Consider the following 19,417-nt stretch of genomic DNA (forward strand, 5'->3'; position numbering starts at 1 on the left):
ACCACATGCCCTGCTCTGATCCTAGCTGCATCTCAGTAACTTACTGTAACAGCATATTGCTGATTGTTTCATTCCTTCACACAAGTCTAGTTGGTGGTTTAAATTGAAAAAGAGGCTCTTTTGGCCAATCTGGGCAAGTCTGTGATTCTTTTTAATTATCATTTGGCTTCTAACTTGACTTCCATTTTGTTGGCTCGTAATTGGATAGTTTTGGCTTCTCATTTGTTGAATTCTAATTCTATTGGCACCAACTATACAATGTCCTCTTACTACCTTCAGTTTGAACCTGATACTTCAAAGCTACTGACTGCAGTATTACTAGCTTTTTATTTCTGTACGGAAGAAATTTTTTTTTTTTTAATGAGAAAAAGCATTCCTGGTTTGGGCTGGAAGTATTATTGCTTCACAAGAGCTGGAGTCGATGTTCACTAAGCTTTCTGCTAATACTTGAATTAATTCTAATTCATACAATAGATTTCTAACCTTGCAGAACTGAAAAAGCTTTCTCCCTTTCTCCTGTTCCACCTCCCACCCAAAGTGTTAAATGAATCTTTCCTACATGTATTTCCTGTCTAGAAAAGCTGAAGTAGGCAAACAGAATGGGTGTTTGTTTTGCTGCTTTTGTAAAGTCAACTTTGGCTATGTATACAGTAATATGGGGAGCAGAGGGTCTTTTTTCTTTTTCTTTTTCTTTCTCTCTCAGTTAAAAAAAAAAAGTTTCAAGTCAGTCCTGTTCATTGCAGTACAGGTTATGCTGTGTGAGCGTCATGAATTCTATCAAAATGGAGATGAATTGGAATCCTCAGTGGCAGTATCAGCAGAGAACCTCAAACAGCAGGATAACTTGAGTTCCGTGTTCTGGTTTTGGGTTGGGTTTTTTTTTCCCTCCTTTCCATTATATTTCCATTCTAGGAGAAGCATGTTGGTGAGCCAACAGGTTAAGTAGTTTGTCTAAACTTAAATTTAGACTTTGGCTGTAAACTTAATACAAAATTGTTAATCATAATTTAAAATTCACTTTAAAAATCCGAATATAACAAATATAAAAAGAAATTTATGATCTATCATTCCTGGATTTTCTGACTAGATCTTTTCCTAAAATAAGAATATTTCACTTCAGTTGCAAAAAAAAAAACCATTTCACCTTAACCAAGTCAACTAAACTAATTTTTTTTAAGAGATGGCTGCCATGTCATTGATTAAATTCCATTCCCCTTGATGGAGAGGATGCTGAAAACAGTAGGGAATGACTGGAACCTTATATAATTCATCCATATATTTAGTTTTCCATCTAATTTTCATAATGAAGCTTTGGTACTGGTGAATCTTGAACTTGTGTTTTCTGTCCTTTTACCTGATAAGTTTGGAAATCTCTGCTGTTACTTCAAGGAGTACCCTAATTATTTTTTATTTTTATGAAGTTGGCACAGTACCTTACAGTATGTTAATTTTTTATTCTTGTATTGCTGTTTAAGTAATTCATCCTTGCTGTAAGGTACTGTGATCTGCAGTGTGGGAGATCTGGAAGGTAAATGTTCTTCACTGTATGCACCTTCTCTGTGCCCTCTGAAGAGCTCCATTGTGTACAATGTCAAGTACCTGAAGGCATTGGGAGGATGCTTTGAAACTGAACGTGTTCTTGGCTTTATTGTGGTTTTTAGTCTGGTACATCTCTTTTTGGTTATCCTGCACTATGCCTCTCAATAGTTGCATACTGTTTAGGTCAGTATAGTCAAAGTTTCCAGTAAGTAGCTTGGACATATGATTTGCTGTATGACTGCTTCTCCTTTTTCAGCCTTCCTCTGCTTCTTGCTCCAAAAGGAATGGCCACAGGGATGTGGGAGGAGGCATCTTACTTGTTAGTCTCTAAACTTCGACTTTTTCCCCGCATACACAGAAATGTAAGGGTTTGTTATTCAGTCCCAGTCATTTTCCCAATGGCCGTTCCAGTGCCTCAGGTCCTAGAATTGCATATCTGAAAACATGACAAGCACTTTTAATGTATTGAGGTTGTTACTGTTACAGAGGCAAAGGCATTTTTAATTAGATAACAAATCTTTAGAATGGTTTTAAAGTATTTTATTATGAATCCAGTTATAGATACAGGATTTATATATATTATATATAAATATAGCTATGGTATACTGAGGGAATCTATGAAAGCAGCTTTTATTATATTGTGACATTAAATAACATGAACAAATTTGAATGGGGTTGGATGTGTTAAAAATGGCCAGCATAAACTCAATTTGTTCAAGAGTGGTTACGTTATATTTATTAAAACACCAGGTCAGGTGAATAGTCTTTTCTTCCCTGTTCCCTACTCCACGTGCACCTTATCCTCTTATGGAGTAAATATTTTTTCAGTCTATATTTCATCTGTGCATTTTACCTTTTCAGCTACTATTAGTTTTGTTTTTTTAAAAAAATCCACCAGTGTCCTATCCATTTCCCATCGTTTCTGACATGCCTTGATTTGTTTGGTTGAACTACAGTTTAAGCTATTTTGCTGCCTATTGGAAATTCATCTGGTAAAATGTTAATAAAGTACATTTATAGCTTCTATCCCTTTACTTTGCACTGTGTAACAAACTTTGTGAATGTCTGTTGGGAAACAATGTGAACAAAGTGGATATGTCAACTTACAGTTTATAAGCAGCTATTAATTCTATATTGTTGAAGCATTATTGATGAATATGTTTCCTTGCATTTCATGGCTTTGTCACTGAAAATAAACATGCATAATTATATATGTAAAATGGGATACTTGATTTTTGTCTCTGACCCTGGGGTTATGTTTGTGCTGTTTAAAACGCACCTAGCTCTCATCTGTGAGGTGGAACCTTTACCTGAGACTAATTAGAAATCTAAATTACAAAGATGTTAGCAGGACAGTTTAAAAGTCATACAAGAATGGATTCACTTGAATTTTGTTCCTTACAACAGCAACCCAATTTGGCTACATGACGTCCTGTTGGGAATTTTTCAGATTATTTTTTTAATCCGTTTTTTAAAGTGATTTGTCTTTCCCTGAGACCATATCCGTGTTACCTAAACCACCCCCAGTTACTGAGAGCAGTTTTGAATAAGTAAATATACTTGTGTTTTGTAGGCTCCAATTTGTCATTTTGGGCCAAAAAATTGAGAGAACAATTAAAACAATCTAACTGATGATGTCATTACTCCAGACATGGATAATAGCTTTTAAAAGTTGCATTAAACTAATCTGAAAAGTACTATAAATAAATATATTTACTGATTAATAAGGTGATCTTTCATCATCCAAGACAGCCATCCCACATAATACTGTTGGCAGACTGTCAGTGGGCTTTGAGGAAACAAGGTAGATGTTTTACCTTAAAGGAGTAAGAGCCAGTAAAGAGGCGTGTGTGCATGAATGCATGTATGTGTTTGTTTTATACCCTGTTAACTGTTTGGTTAAGGAAAAACAAAATCACAGCAGTAGAGAAATACTTCGAGCATTGTGCGAAGTGTTCCTTTATGGCTGTTAGTTGGAATTATGATTGCTAGAGCCTAAAAACAGCATTTCTGGCCACCAGTCTCTCAGCCTTCTTGATTTATGATTCTTATTAATAGGGGTAGCAGAGCCAACATCTACTCTTTGCACCAAAGAAATGAGAGGGTCTATAATATATAGGGGTTACTAAGACTGGTTATTCATTTTTTCCATGCTTGCATTGTTATTGTTCTGTAGGAAGTGTTGCACAGTACCAATTAAGGGTGAGGGAAACACAGCAATGTTGTAAATGCAATACGTAAAATGTTCATTAATAGTAATTGAGTATCATACAAATATGCAACCACACGCTATCAAAACATGTATTGCAGCCCTGTGACATTTTGTGCAAACTGTGATCTTCATAAACTAACTTTATTGCATTATCACTTTCATGTTTGTCTTGGTAAGAGATGACAAATACATTTGGTACCTGGTCAAATAAATTTTCATGACGGTTTTGCAAGGCTGGAATAATTACTCCAATTTGTGCATTGGAAAAAATAACTGTTAAGGAGTGATAAGGCTGAAATTGAAGCAGTTAGTGACTGTGAAATATGCTCAAAAATGTATTAAAAAAATCATTTCCACAGCTGCTTAGACTGTGCTTGAAATCTGTAGTTTTGTATACAAATGCCTAAAAAAGTAATATGAGCCTTGCAATTATGCATTGTTGCGGTTTAACACCAGCCGGTAACTAAGCACCACGCAGCTGCTCACTCACCTCGCAGCCCACCCCCACACACACACACACAGAGTGGGGTGGGGAGGAGAATGGAAAAAAAAAAACCTTATGGGTTGAGATAAAAACAGTTAATGAGGATAACAAAGGAAGAGAATAATAATAATATATAAAACAAGTGATGCACAAATGCAATTGCTCACTACCTGTGGGTTAAAAAAAAAACAATGCCAAGTCTGTTTCCAAGCAGCAATCACACCTCCCAGCTAGCTTCCCCAGTTGCTATACAGAGCATGGACATTATATGGTAGGGAACATCCCTTTGGCCAGGCTGGATCAGCTGTCCTGGCTGCGCTCTCCCTGCTTCTTGTGCACCTGGCAGGGCATGAGAAGCTGAAAAGTCCTTGACTTAGTGTAAACACTGCAACTACCTAGCAACAACTAAAAACATCAGCGTGTTATCAGCATCATTCTCATCCTAAATCCAAAACACAGCACTATAGCAGAAAGAAAATTAACTCTATCCCAGCCAAAACCAGGACATGCATTCAAACACGGTATCACCACACACTCCGTTCCCAGAACATATTTTTAACATCATTCCCCATAAGTTAAGGTTGATTTTGCTATTATATAACGCCTTGGTGCGTCATGTATGATTGTGGTGGTGTGATGCTTCATGGATGGTCTGTTTTACAACCCCCAGCATTTTTTCTAGGGTTTTTTTTTTTTAACTGTAGAAACTGCTAATAATAAAACTGTCTGCACTGTGTCAGTGTGCCACATGTAATCTTCAGAATTTTGATCTTTACCCTGGAATTAATTTTTATTTTAAACTGTATTTTTGTTGTTGCATATTTTCCCCTTAATTTTTTACTTTTACATACTGAAATGTTCCTTTATGAAAAGCAGGTGGCATTAAAATGAATAGCTTTGTTATCGCTATGTGATGAACTGAACCATGGCGTTATATAATACCAAAACTTTTTTTTAATTTTATATATATATATAAAATACACGAAGAGAAGTGCATATTCAGAACTTTCTTCAAATACCAACATTTATATTTTGGTTTTTCATGTGGTACAGTACATGTGCACGTTGGCCTGTGTATGTGTGCTGTTACATAAAACGATGTAACAGGTAACACTTTCCAGTTTGCGTTTTAGAGATTTCTTTCCCAGTTTTCTTCAGTAGTTTGTCATCGACATATATATGCTTTAATGTTCTAACTACTTCTTTCTGTGTTAAATTTCACAATGGTATTTGTGGTGGACGATTCCTCCTTTCTCAACATCATGTCTACCATATGTGCTTTGGCCTTTAAATTGTCTCCTTTGTAGTATTTGTTTTCCTGACGGAATTGGAATAGGTTTTTTTCACCACCACCACCACTTTTTTCTTTCTCTTTTGAAAATTTCAAAATTACAAATGATGAATCAATTTAACTTGCAGCAGTGCTGATCTGAAAAAGGTGCTGGATAGTAAAGCTAAGATGATATTCGTTCTCCCACTTCAGTGTATTTTACAGCAGTGTAAAATGGTCTCAGCCTGTGGAAAAGCAGAGCTTAGCACGTAAGACAGTAGCCTGTCTCAATGTCCCTACTTTTCCAGAGGCAGATGAGGAAACTGCTTCAGAATCACTTTAACGCCAGAGAGCGCCCCTTCACTTTATTATGAGGCTGATTTCTTTCTGATTTCCCTATATTAATTTACTATTGACTAATGTATAGGTTAATTATTAGGTATTGCAGTCGATGTATAGGATATAATGACAGTCTTCCAAAAGAAGGAAGTTAGTTCTTAATTATAAAGCATTTACATTGCGTTTAATAAATCTTTAATTGTGACTTCAGATTCAGGTGACCCTGTTCACTGTATTTATGCAGTTTTGTTGTGGTTTAACCCATCAGGCAGCTAAAACAACCACACAGCTGTCTGCTCACTCCCCCCTGCTCCAGTGGGATGGGGGAGAGAATTGAAAAAAGGAAAAACTCATGGGTTGAGATAAAGACAGTTTAATAGGACAGAAAAGGAAGACGGTAATAATAATGATGATGATATACAAAACAAGTGGTGCACAGCACAATTGCTCACCAACCAAAGCTGATAGCTAGATCTTGAGCCAAACTGCCTCCCAGCCCACCCCCAGTTATATAGGGAGTGTGACATTACATGGTATGGAATATCCCTTTGGCCAGTCTGGGTCAGCTGTCCTGGCTGTGTCGCCTCCCAGCCCACCCCCAGTTATATAGGGAGTGTGACATTACATGGTATGGAATATCCCTTTGGCCAGTCTGGGTCAGCTGTCCTGGCTGTGTCCCCTCCCAGCTTCTTGGGTGCCCCCCGCCTTCTTGTTGGCAGGCCAGTATGAGAAGCTGAAAAGTCCTTGACTGCTTGGCAACAACTAAAAACATCAGTGTGTTATCAGCATTCTTCTCATCCTAAATCCAAAACACAGCGCTATACCAGCTGCTAGGAAGAAAGTTAACTCTATCCCTGCCAAAACCAGGACAATTTTAAATAAGGTCCAGGATTTTTATTACCTCTAAGGACTCTTTTTCTATTATAATTCTTTTTAAAAGTCTATAATATACATATGGCATTGGTTCTAGAAAGTTACTGTATAGTTCTTTCCTTCCTCAAGGAAAACTGTATTATTGCTGCTTTTTCTTAGCACTTCTCCCCATAAGTATATCCTTTTTCGTCAGTGCATCTATTTCTCAGTACTTTCTTTAATCATTACAAAGACTTTTGTGGTGAGGATTAGAAGAAAGCAGATGTTTTGTTGTCTTCGCGTATGCAGTGGAAAATGCATGAAATTCTCATTATAGGTCACTTCTACCAATCCTTTGTAGAAAACCCTGAATTCAAGTGTAATTACTGTAATATGAGTAGACGTTTTATGTAAGAAATTAAAGTCTTTCTAGTAGGTTTTCTGGTGTAAAAAAAAAAATCTCAAATTGTTACTCAGAAGAATCAGTACTATAGATCACTTTTCAGCAAAAGTTTTGCAGCTAGTAGAAAACATAGAAATACCAGTTTCTAATAAGTGAGAAAAATGCACAAATCTGGTTGCATTCATTTTATACATATTTTTCATTATTTTATCTTCCATATGCACTATAAAGTAGTTTACGCTTAACTGTTTAAGTGATGTGTAGAGAAGGTGTTATGACTTAGCCTCTTTTTTAGGACTTACCAGGTTTCACTCAGATCTTGGAAAGGAATGAGGATTTACTCTTTTGGTTTTGTCCCTCTTCTAGCGTCTTTCAGTTGCTGCTTTCACAAGTTATGTGCTTGATGGCGAATGTGAAGGAAAAGTATTTTACTAAGTTTGATGCTTGCCTGAGGCATTTGGCATGCAAACAAACAGAGCCCAGGAATAGTTACATATTGCTAAATGTGGTAGGTGTGGATGTGACTTTGCAAACTGAAGAAGCTGGGGCAGAGTCTGCAATTTGCCAAGATTTTGTTTAAAGACAACACTTTTCAAAACAGATCAGGATTGTAAATGTGAAGTGTTTTCTCCTTGGCTGGATGTTTCAGGAAATATGTACAACACTGAATGCGAATAGCAAAGTAGCATTACAATACACTCGCACTATCCTTCTGCATTTGGGGTGGTGCATGCTCGGCTACTGCTTGGCTTGTAATTCTCTTTTCCCCTACTGCCTTTTCTCCTCCTCCTGCTTCCTCTTTTCACCTTCATTTCTGCTCTTAATCATACCATGCAGTCCTCTTCCCCCACTTCAGCTAGTGTTTTGCCTTTCAACTTGAAGTTGCATGCATCTTCTTGGGCTGCCTCTACATTAGACTTAAGTATGAAATGTTCCATTATAGGACACATCATTTTTCTGCAAAACACATTAATTGCAAATGGAAGTTCACCAAGCAGATGAAGAATAAAGATGTGATTATATTAAAATTAGGAAGTCAGGAAAAGATGCGGTCTTGTATATTTCTTCCTGTCTTCCTAAAATTTTTTTTCATGCATATCTTCAGAACTGTGACACTTCAGAGTAGGATTTGTTAGGTTTAATTTTTAATTTCATTTTCTTCATTCCATTGTTTCATGTTAAGTTAAAATTGTTGCACTGCTGGCTGCTATGTGAAAGCAGAGAAAGGTTTAAACTATTGGCAGCTCAGAGCTTAAATGCTTCTATGCAAATGCACATAGCATGGGGAATAAACAAGAGGAGTTAGAGATGTGCACACGCCTGCAGGGCTGTGATTTCATTGGCATCGCAGACGTGGTGGGATGGCTCCTGTGACTGGAGTGTTGGGATAGAAGGACACAGGCTCTTTAGGAAGGACAGGCAGGGGAGATGAGGAGGGGGTGTCATCCTCTATGTCAATGACCCGCTAGAGTGCATGAAGCTCTGCTTGGGGATGGGTGAGAAGCCAACTGAGAGCTTACGGGACAGGATTAAAGGGAGGGCAGGGACAGGTGACACTATAGTGGGAGTCTGCTACAGGCCACCCGACCAGGAAGACCAAGTAGGTGAGGCCCTCTGTATACAGATAGAAGCAGCCTCACGTTCACAAGCCCTGGTCCTCATGGGGGACTTCAAGCACCCCAATATCTGTTGGAGGGACAACACAGCAGGGCATAAGCAGTCCAGGGAGGTTCCTGGAATGTGTTGATGATAACTTCCTTCTCCAAGTGATAGAGGAGCCAACAAGGAGAGGTGCCATGCTGGACCTTGTTCTCACCAACATGGCGGGGCTGGCGGGGAATGTGAAGCTCAAGGGCAGCCTTGGCTGCAGTGACCATGAAATGGTGGAGTTCAAGATCTTTAGGGCAGCAAGGAGGGTGCACAGCAAGCTCACTACCCTGGACTTCAGGAGAGCAGACTTTGGCCTCTTCAGGGACCTGCCTGCTTGGTAGAGTACCATGGGACAAAGCCCTGGAGGGAAGAGGGGCCCAAGACAGCTGGCTAATATTCAAGGGTCACCTCCTCCAAGCTCAGGAGCAATGCATCCCAACAACGAGGAAGTCAGGCAAAAATGCCAGGAGGCCTGCATGGATGAACAAGGAGCTGCTGGACAAACTGAAACACAAAAAGGAAGCCTACAGAGGGTGGAAGCAAGGGCAGGTAGCCTGGGAGGAATACAGAGAAACTGTCCGAGCAGCCAGGGATCAGGTTAGGAAAGCTAAAGCCCTGATAGAGTTAAATCTGGCCGGGGACGTCAAGGGCAACAAGAAAAGCTTCTACAGGTACGTCCGTGATAACAGGAAGACTAGGGAAAATATAGACCCTCTCTGGAAGAAAAAGAGAGACGTGGTTACCCAGGATATGGAGATGGCTGAGGTACTCAATGACTTTTTTGCCTCAGTCTTCACCAGCAAGTGCTCTAGCCACACCACCCAAGTCACAGAAGGCAAAGGCAGGGCCTGGGAGAATGAAGAACCACCCACTGTTGGAGAAGATGAGATTTGAGACCATCTAAGGAACCTGAAGGTGCGCAAGTGCATGGGGCCTGATGAGATGCATCCACAGGTCCTGAGGGAACTGGGAGATGAAATTGCTAAGCCACTATCCATCATATTGGAGAAGTCGTGGCAGTCCGGTGAAGTTCTCATGACTGGAAAAGGGAAAACATAACCCCATTTTTAAAAAAGGAGAAAAGGAAGACCTGGGGAACTACAGGCTGGTCAGTCTCACTTCTGTGCCTGGCAAGAACATGGAACAGATCCTCCTGGAAACTATGCTAAGGCATATTGAAAATAAGGAGGTGATTGGTGACAGCCAAGGTGGCTTCACAAAGGGCAAATCGTGCCTGACAAATTTGGTGGCCTTCTACGATGGGGTTACAGCATTGGTGGACAAGGGAAGAGCAACTAATGTCATCTACCTGGACTTGTGCAAAGCATCTGACACTGTCCTGCATGACATCTTTGTCTCTAAATTGGAGAGGCATGGATTTGGTGGATGGACCACTTGGTGGGTAAGAAATTGGATGGTCACAGTGAAAGAGTTGAGGTCAATGCCTCAATGTCCAAGTGGAGACCAGTGACAAGTCGTGTTCCTCAGGGGTCGGTACTGGGACTGGCACTGTTTACATCTTTGTTGGCAGCACTGAGAGTGGGAATGAGCGCACCCTCAGCAAGTTTGCCGAAAACCCCAAGTTGTGTTGCGCAGTTGACACGTGGGAGGGAAGGGATGCCACCCAGAAGGACCTTGACAGACTTGACAGGGACATGCAAACTGCATGAAGCTGAAGAAGGCCAAGTGCAAGGTCCTGCACATGGGTCAGGGCAATCCCAAGCAAGGCTGGCCAGAGGATGGATTGAGAGCAGCCCTGAGGAGAAGGACTTGGGGGTGTTGGTGGATGAGAAGCTCAACATGAGCCAGCAATGTGCACTTGCAGCCCAGAAAGCCAACCGTGTCCTGGGCTGCATCAAAAGAAGCGTGACCAGCAGGTCAAGGGAGGTGATTCTGCCCCTCTACTCCGCTCTTGTGAGACCCCACCTGGAGTACTGCATCCAGCCCTGGGGGCCCTGACATACAAAGGACAAGGACCTGTTGCAGTGAGTCCAGAGGAGGGCCACAAAGATGACCAGAGGGATGGAGCACCTCTCCTGTGAGGACAGGCTGAGAGAGTTGGGGTTGTTCAGCCCGGAGAAAAGAAGGCTCCAGGAAGACCTAATTGCAGCCTTCCAGTACCTGAAGGGGCCTACAGGAAAGATGGGGAGGGACTGTTTACAAGGGCATGTAGTGACAGGACAAGGGGTAATGACCTTAAGCTGAAAGAGGGGAGGTTCAGATTAGATATAAGGAATAAATCCTTCGCTGTGAGGGTGGTGAGGTACTGGAACAGGTTGCCCAGAGAAGCTGTGGATGCCCCCTCCCTGGAAGTGTTCAAGGCCAGGTTGGATGGGTCTTTGGGCAACCTGTTCTAGTGGAGGGTGTCGCTGCCCATGGCAGGGGGGTGGAACTAGATGATCTTTAAATGCCCTTCTAACCCAAACCATTCTATTCTATTCTATTCTGGATACAGTTGTGGTTAATTGGATAGTTCAGTTCATGATGTTACTACTTCCAGGTTGTACAAAGTTACCTCATCAGCTATTGATAAATCAGTTCCAAAATGGCAGTGTGAATGACAATATTTTGGAGGATTTCCACTGACTTAGAGTTTAAAGGCATATGCATTAAGATACGTGAGCTCTTAAGATGGATGGAAAAGGGAGTTTGGCATTTGACATTTATTTTATATTTCAATGTAAATGTGTTTTGATTACTAGAAACTACTCAGATGCTGTTGTAAAAAATCAGGTTTAAGTATCACTTCTGGTCTCTTTGGAGACTGGTGCTCTGGTTCTGACAAATGGTGGTTTGTGGGTTTCTGGTTTTGTTTGCTTTGAATTTTTTTGTAACTGTGATCTTTAGATAGGTAGATATCACTTCGTATTACTGTGGTTATTTTGTTTCTGTTCCAGCTTATTTTATATTCTAAGATGACTGAATCTTCTGTTACTTGGACTTGCAGGCAATATGCGAACTAAAGCACCAGACATATGTTTTGGGTTCTTAGTTAATAGTTTTAATTATTTTGCTACTGTGACTGTACTGATGAAAAGGTGTTATGATTGCATCATCTTGCTCTTCTGCAGAGGTCAGCTGAAGCAGGTTTAGATTCTTGGCTTCCTGTGTTTGAAGAAAGCTGAAAACTGACAGCAGACCAGAATGCCTTGACTTTGCTTTTCTGTGTTAGCAGTTTCTGCCCAGATACTTGCTGAAATCTAGTATTAAGTACTGAAAGACTTGTTCTGTTATTTCAATTTTTGACATAAACATAAAGGTTGGTCATATACGACTGAAAGTCCAATGTCAGGCTTCCCTTTGCCTTCATCAGGGCTGCATGCCTTCTTAAGCTGGTTTCTGATTTTGCCCAGAGTAGCCTGTCTGAATCTCCTCTTCTGATGTGTGACATGGCAGTCTCCTCCTCAGAAATCTATTCCTTTCTATTTACAGAAGCAATAGCAGTTGTTTCTCTCTAGCCTTTCATCAAACATAGCTGTGTTGTAAACTGGAGTGTTCACAAGTCCTTGTAGCAACAAAAATTCCCTGAGAGAATTTCTGAGTAAACTAGTCATGATACTGAAAAGGGGTGTTTATATTTTCTTGATTGATTTGGCACAGGATTTTCTGAAAACCATTTATTACTTCCTTTTGGCAGAGATGGTTCCATTTGTAGGTCTTAACCATTGAGGTGGTAAGTGACAACTCCTACACCATACCCCCCTAGGTAGGAAACACAATTGTGCAGCATTTTCAGTGTTTCAAATTTCCTTAAAATTTTCCTGTACCCCTAAATTTCATTCAAGGGAGATGCATAGGTGGTGAATTATGGGAATCTAGTTGGGAAGGCTGGGGAGTCAAGACTTCAGGATGTGCTGTGTGTGGAGTACAGCATCTTCTTGGAGGAGCTGGAGTGTGTGCCATGGAACCAGGACTGGGGGATGTTCCACAGAGCACCACTCAAAACGCTGCCCTGCAGATCTGCAACTTCCTTTGTGGATTGTGGAAAGAACTTAACTACTCATGGATAGTTCCTGTTGAGGAGGTTGCTACCAGGGTTGTTTAGTAGAAAACTTTGAATAGTGTGGCCTACTACAAGACTGTCTTTCCTCCTAAGAGGTACATGTATGAGACCTTGTTGGCTGATTGGATTTATCATTTAATAGTTGCCTGTTTAACTCGAGATTTTGGCTGTTCACACAGACCAAAATAAATGCATGCAGTGACGCTGAATTGGAAATTTAAAGAACTTTCTTGACTGGCACAGTTAAACAGGGCTTCAAAATAGCTCTCATATAGAGTATTTTTCTTAGGATTTAGATTTTCTTGTGGAGGAAGAATCGAAGGGAAATTACTTCAGAGTAATGTATTTTATAGTGGGGAGAAGTGAATAGCTTAGTGTTAGTTTTTTCTTTCTCTAGTTCCTTATAAATCTCCCCCCTCTATTTTTCAATTTGCTTTCTCCTGGCAGAGAGTACCATAATTCAAACTGCACATCATTTACTGGGAAGATTATCAAGTTGGAATGAAATTCCCCTTGACTTTATGCTAATCAAGTAATCATTGATTATTTGAATGTGCCTTTTATCTTAAGCTTCAAGTGTGTAAATCAACTCATCATACTAAGAAAAGTGAAGCTGGAAAGTCTTTGAAATAGAAATTGCTCAACAGAAGAATTCCATGGTTAATAAATCTGAAAGTTGTTTCTCTATGTATAGCAAAGATGGAGTCCCTGTAGAGATCTCTTCTACCGCCTGTGAACACAAGTAATTAGATATTTCTTACTCAAATTGTGTATCATGTAGGTTATTAGCAGAATTTCATCAGTGGCAGCAACAGAATTTAAGGCAAAAAGAAATTGGGTTGTAATAATGTTTAACGAAGAGAAGTCATGTCAGGCACTCCAAAGTGAGTGACTGATGATTTTGACACAGCTTTTGTTTGCATTTAGTAATCATACGATACCTCTCTTCCATCTCCTCAAAGCCTTGTCTGTGTGAGAATTGTCTTTAGGACCTCCTTAAAGGCTTAGTTTTACCCAAATGAAAAGTCATAGAGCAGATAATCTCAATGCTTAGGCCTTTTGCATCTGTCCCCATCAGACTGCACAGAAAAATCTCCAGTATTCCTAGGATTTGTCATGTTGGCATTTGTACAGGCTACGTGGGGATGATAACGCTTACGCTTTTTTCCATGTTAATTGTTCAGATATTTTGATAATTATGTTGCTTTCCTAACTCTTTGTCCTAAGGAACCTGGTTTACTTTAATCCATCAATGGGTAGCAGTTTAGTCCAACAATAAATTATCATCTTTTCTACAAAATAAAAACCCCCCTAATTTTTGCAGGAGGTTTGAGGACTAGAAATGGGCATAATTCAAGAATTTTTCTAGAAAGTATATTTAAAACCACAGAAATATATAGGACCTTCCCCAGTATTTTTTCTGTCATATAAAGGAAAATGTTGATGGTCCCTGAAGTCTGAACAGTCAAGGGACAGCAACTGATCCAGAAGGTAAATCTTGTTTGATGGTCCTGTAGGGGTTTTTTAATAACATTTAGCCTTCACAGTAACTTAAGATCCCTTTATCCTCTCTAAAGAGATGGTTACAAATGACTTCATATGTAGAATAATAGAATGCTAAAATTTGTGACAATGAATAAAAATACAGTACTGAAATTACTTTTAAAAGCTGGATACAATTGGAGTTTTCTGATAGCTTTTGATTACATGTTTTATAAGCATTACAGGTTCCATTGTAGCCTTCCCTTTTTCTTACTGTGAAGTCACAGCTGTCTCAAGATAAGTAATACGTTGTCCTGGTAACTGTTTTGTCAAAAGGTTATACTGCTATAGAGGAAAGCAGAGATTACAAACAGATTAAAATATTAAGAGTCATAATTGAAAGATACTCTGTAACACCAAGTTATTTTTTACCTGTAAAATAACAATATGCTACTGGTTATCAAGGTTTTTTTACTCCTTACAAAGCTAAAAATACTTGTAATATTTGATACTGCAATACAGTAATTTGATTATTGCCTGTTTTTCAAGTCCTGGCAAAATTGTTTGAAATTTCCTCCTGCTCATTTCATCAGTTCCTTTCTAATAAGTGCATCAATTCTGAGACCTTTCCTTCTCAATGTTCCAATTCGTATCCCTTTTCCACCTGTGTTCCCTGGATTTGCTTTTGCAAAATGAAGGAGTTTTGTCTTTTCAGAGCGGGAAGGTCACAGGAAGCGATTCAGGAGGTGTCATTGATCTTACACTGGATGAAGAGGATGATGGCTCTTCTCAAGGTAGGTGAAAAAGATTTTGCTAGCTGCAGGGGTAATTTTGCTACAAGTATTATTTCATCCCTTGAATGACAGAAAGGGATAAACTTCTGTTTCTGCATAGTGCATTGTATTCCTTGGTGTTTCATTTAAACAGGACTATTATTAAAGAATTCTGACAGGCATTAAATAAAAGGAATTCTACTTACTGTAAAACAGTCTTTAAGATTTTTACCTTTCCCTTAATTGAAGTATTGTTGCTGTCTATGCTTAAATCTGTTAGGCTTGTGGAATAATTTGAGATGTTTGAATTCTTTATTATAATTTTGAAAGTTCTTCTAGTTGTATTTCACTTTTCTGTTTACTGATTAATTAAAGACCTTTTAAGGTATTCAGGCATTAGGTTATTACAGCTTCTAATCTTTTTGTTAACTAAAAAACTTTGTGTGCAAGAGTTTAGACACCAAATGTAGATCTGTGCTTTGGGGCTGTATGTCAAGATTAGAGTAAATATAGTTGTGCTCTTAATATCCTTTGGCAGTGTGGATGCACTTCATCTTTTAAAGGAATATTTTTTTCCTAAGTCTTGCATAACTGTGGGCAGGTCTAATTATAATTAGCATTCAATTAGTGAAGAATTATAGTATTTCAGAGAAGTAATAAGAGTCTGTACTTAAGACTATTGCACTGTCATCTTAACTGAAAAATTGGTATTTCTACTATTAGAGATAAAATTTTAATTCTGCGTGGTCTCTAAATGAGTGCTCCTACGCTGCATTCTGACGTCCAGCCTCTACAAAACCTCAGTAGCTAACTCTAAGTAGTGCGTTGAAGTTCTACACGTATATTCTTAATTTTTTGCACAAATGTAGAAAATCATTCTGGGATGTGGTAGCATTTCTTTTAGTGAGGGAGAAATGGAATGTTACCACCAAAAGGAGTTAATGTGGTACACAAGTATTAGAGAAGCATTATGTCATTCAGGTAACTGACAGTCTCGTTCTTTTATCAGCAGAAGATATATGGCAGACACAGAATTTGAGTATGAGCCAACAGTGTTTTCTCATTTAAATTTAAGTTAGTGGGACCACACTTGAAATACAGTGTCGTTTTGGCTCCCCCTTCCTTCAGTTCAGAAGAGTGTGGTAGCACTGGAGAAGGCCCAGTAGATGGTGTCAGGATGGTGGGGGCCTAGAGTACATGACCTATGAGAAGAGATCGACGAGCCATGGCATGTAGGGCAAAGAGCAAACAGAGACAACGTAATAGCATCCTACAACTACTTGAAGGATAGTTGCAAAGATGGTGGAACACAACTCTTCTCAGCAGTGCCAGATGATATATCGAGGGGCAGTGGCCATGAACTACAAGTTCAGGAGGTTCAGATTGAGCTTGGGGGACAAAGAAGTCAAGAGTAGGAAGGTAGCACAGCACAGGGGAATGTTAGAAACTCCATTCTTGCATGGTCTCAAGATTCAGCCGGGCAAAACTGCAACTCATTTGATTTACTGTTGGTGATAGTCCAGCTTCAACAAGAGGTCAGACTACATGACCACCAGAGGTTCTTTCCAGCCAGGATTTTGATGACTCTGTGAATCACTTAGCTGAGTGTCAGAATAGCATAGGGAATCAAGTTTTTACCGCTGTCATCCCTTCTGAGGGTTAGTTCTCAAAAAGATAAAAAAGGTGGTTGCACTTGGACTGTGGAACTCTGTCAGGTAAGGTTAAGCTACCCAGTCCTATTTAATATTCTGTAAAAGACACCAACAGATCTAAATGGATTTATGGTATGTTTTAAAGTGGCATGTCACAGTATTGTAATGTATTTCAGCTAATCTTTTTCTATCAAAAGTAATATTTTTCAGAGAGTTTTCCCCTCCTTGATTGGATAAAGTATGTCTTTGCCTCACAATTACTATAAAAGATCAACACAATGGTTGCACGTGCAACTGTAAGAATGCTTCTCTAATAGAAGTGCTAGCAGCCACTAGAGTCATAGTTGCATTACAATATAGTAACTTAATTGTTTCTCGATTTCTTTTTTTGGGCTTGACCCAGTATCTTTCAGTTTTTTTCCTGTGGGATATGCTGAGATTCTTTCCCCTTAATTGTTCAATTTTAGAAAAATAATCCTTTCATTAGGGGGAAGGTTAGGGGGTACTTTCAGGCTGGGTTAGCTCATGCGTGTCTCTTCACTGCAAAGCAGAAGTGAGACTCTCACTGATAGTCTGCAGCCTTGCAGATTAGTTTATGTTTAGAGTTTGTCTGAGGAGTCAGTATTTTTCACACAAGCTATAGAAATGTATGGGCTAAAACCCTAATAAAAGCTTGAGTTTCACCACACAGTGAAAACACATCTCTAGGATTTTGAGCAAGTTTCTTGGGAAGTAATTCAAGTGTTCTGATAATAACGTTCAGGTTAAAAAGAGGAAATGTACACTTCTGACAGCTTTTGCATAATCGTATGTGTTTATATACCTTTGGCCAAGTATTTTTTCCACTGCATTTTGTTTACAGCAAATGTGGAGTGAGTTACATTTTGTTCTAGATTTATTAGTACGCAACCTCAGGATAGAAAGTACTCCCAGCATTATGGTGTTTACTGTAGTATCCTCAAATATCAGTTCAGTACTAATTCAAATAGAAGAGCAACACTTACACAGTGTTCTTGGGAACACTCAGATCCTGATTATTTTGTTTAAAGCGCTGTCACTCGCATACTAAGTAAACCTAATTCTGTTACTTCTAAAAGGTATTTAAATAGATGTTAGTATCTGGAGAGAGGTGTCTATCATGTGCTTCCCTTTAAACCTCTTCTGGTATAACTAGAAAACAAAGTTGGGCTATTTTGGTAATAGACAACTACAGTGTGTGTCCTTATTGGTCAAAATTTCTAAAGATTCGTGTTGAGAGTAAATTTAAACATTGTGGTAGATTTTTAAACTTGTTTGTGTAATCTACTATGCATCCCTTCCTTTTTCCAATGAAATTTCCATTTAGATCAATAAGTAACATTAATATGTGTAATACTGTATACCAAAGTATGCATATAGGGTAAATTAGACTTAAAACTCTAGGTTAAGAACTATGGAAATTTTAGGCGTTTTGTTTTGTGAGGTTACTAAACTGAAATCAGAGTTTCTGTACTGGGTTATGGAAGAGCAGACCTGTATAGACTGGACTTGATGACAGTCTTCAGTCATGGTAGACAGACAAAACACTGTGCATTATTTTTAAGGGCTAATCTTGTTTTGAGGGTGAGGGATTTTTGTTTGGTTGGGGTTTTGGGTGAGGTTTTTAGTTGGGGGTTTTTTTTGTGTCATAGTGACTAGATCTCTACTCGTGTGCTTGAGCCACTGGGTTTGGACACAGTACTCCAACAAAATAGAGTAGCCGTCTTTCAACACCTGTTGGTTTGGCATTTTGAAACCCCACTCCTCTATTAACACAGAAATGTGTCTCTAACTTCCAACCCCTTTCTTACATATAGCAGTTTGCATTCAAATAGTGCTTCATACAGAGGAAAAAAAAAAGTATTTCCATCACACTGTGGAAACACTCACCCAATAGAGCCTAGATTTGCACTTTCTCTCTTTTTTACTTCATCAGACAAGCAACATTCTGTAATGAACAAAATATGCAGGTTTTCCTGATCATCTTGACTGCCCCACCCATGATTTCCTACATTAATAGCAGAAGTTCTTACCAGTTCCTAAATGGCTGATGTTGCACTACTATCATCTTCTTTTTTTCTAGTTCTCAAGTCAAAGGTATGGAATATCCCTTTGGCTGGTCTGGCTCAGCTGCCCTGGCTGTGCCCCCTCCCAGCTTCTTGTGCACCTCCAGCCTTCTCACTGTCAGGGCATGAGAAGCTGGAAAGTCCTTGACTTAGTGTAAGCACTACTTAGCAACAACTAAAGCATCAGTATATTATCAACATTATTCTCATCCTAAATCCAAAACACAGCACTGTACCAGCTGCTAGGAAGGAAATTCACTCTATCCCAGCCAAAACCAGGACAGTATACTTAATTGATAGTTTCTAATTGTGTTCTTCAGTATATTGTTGATATGTTTTCTCAAGAGTAAAATATGTATTAATGTATTTTTTTACTTTTATATAGTGTGCTCTTTTACTAAATTAGTGGCTGCTGCATGGACAATTTTATTAGGGCAGATCTTTTTTTGAATGATTGCCCTTAAAACCTACTCTTTTATCTTGTGTTTTTTAGTTTTTGGTGATGTCTTCTCTGCCCACTACTACTCTCTAATCAGGCTGAAATACCAAGGCAAAAGCTTCTCAATTCTTCTTTATTCAACTTGTGCACAGGCTTGATTACATACAGACTTGCACTAAAATGAATATTTTATGTTGTCACAAATAAACTAAAGCAGGAAAGAATAGTGCTGTAC

General features: G+C 39.1%; 1 protein-coding gene across 4 annotated transcripts in view; it reads left to right on the forward strand.

Moving 5' to 3' along the window:
* ATF7IP (activating transcription factor 7 interacting protein) overlaps nt 1–19,417 on the forward strand; it is a 119,153-nt gene that overhangs the window by 90,621 nt on the left and 9,115 nt on the right. For all 4 annotated transcript variants that reach the window (XM_054832234.1, XM_054832146.1, XM_054832067.1 and 1 more), the window contains one exon: nt 14,950–15,028. In XM_054832234.1, coding sequence (XP_054688209.1) covers nt 14,950–15,028 — 79 coding nt within the window. The remainder of the gene's footprint in view (nt 1–14,949; nt 15,029–19,417) is intronic.

Source organism: Grus americana, chromosome 1, assembly GCF_028858705.1.
Source record: "Grus americana isolate bGruAme1 chromosome 1, bGruAme1.mat, whole genome shotgun sequence".
NCBI classification, from domain to species: Eukaryota; Metazoa; Chordata; class Aves; order Gruiformes; family Gruidae; genus Grus; species Grus americana.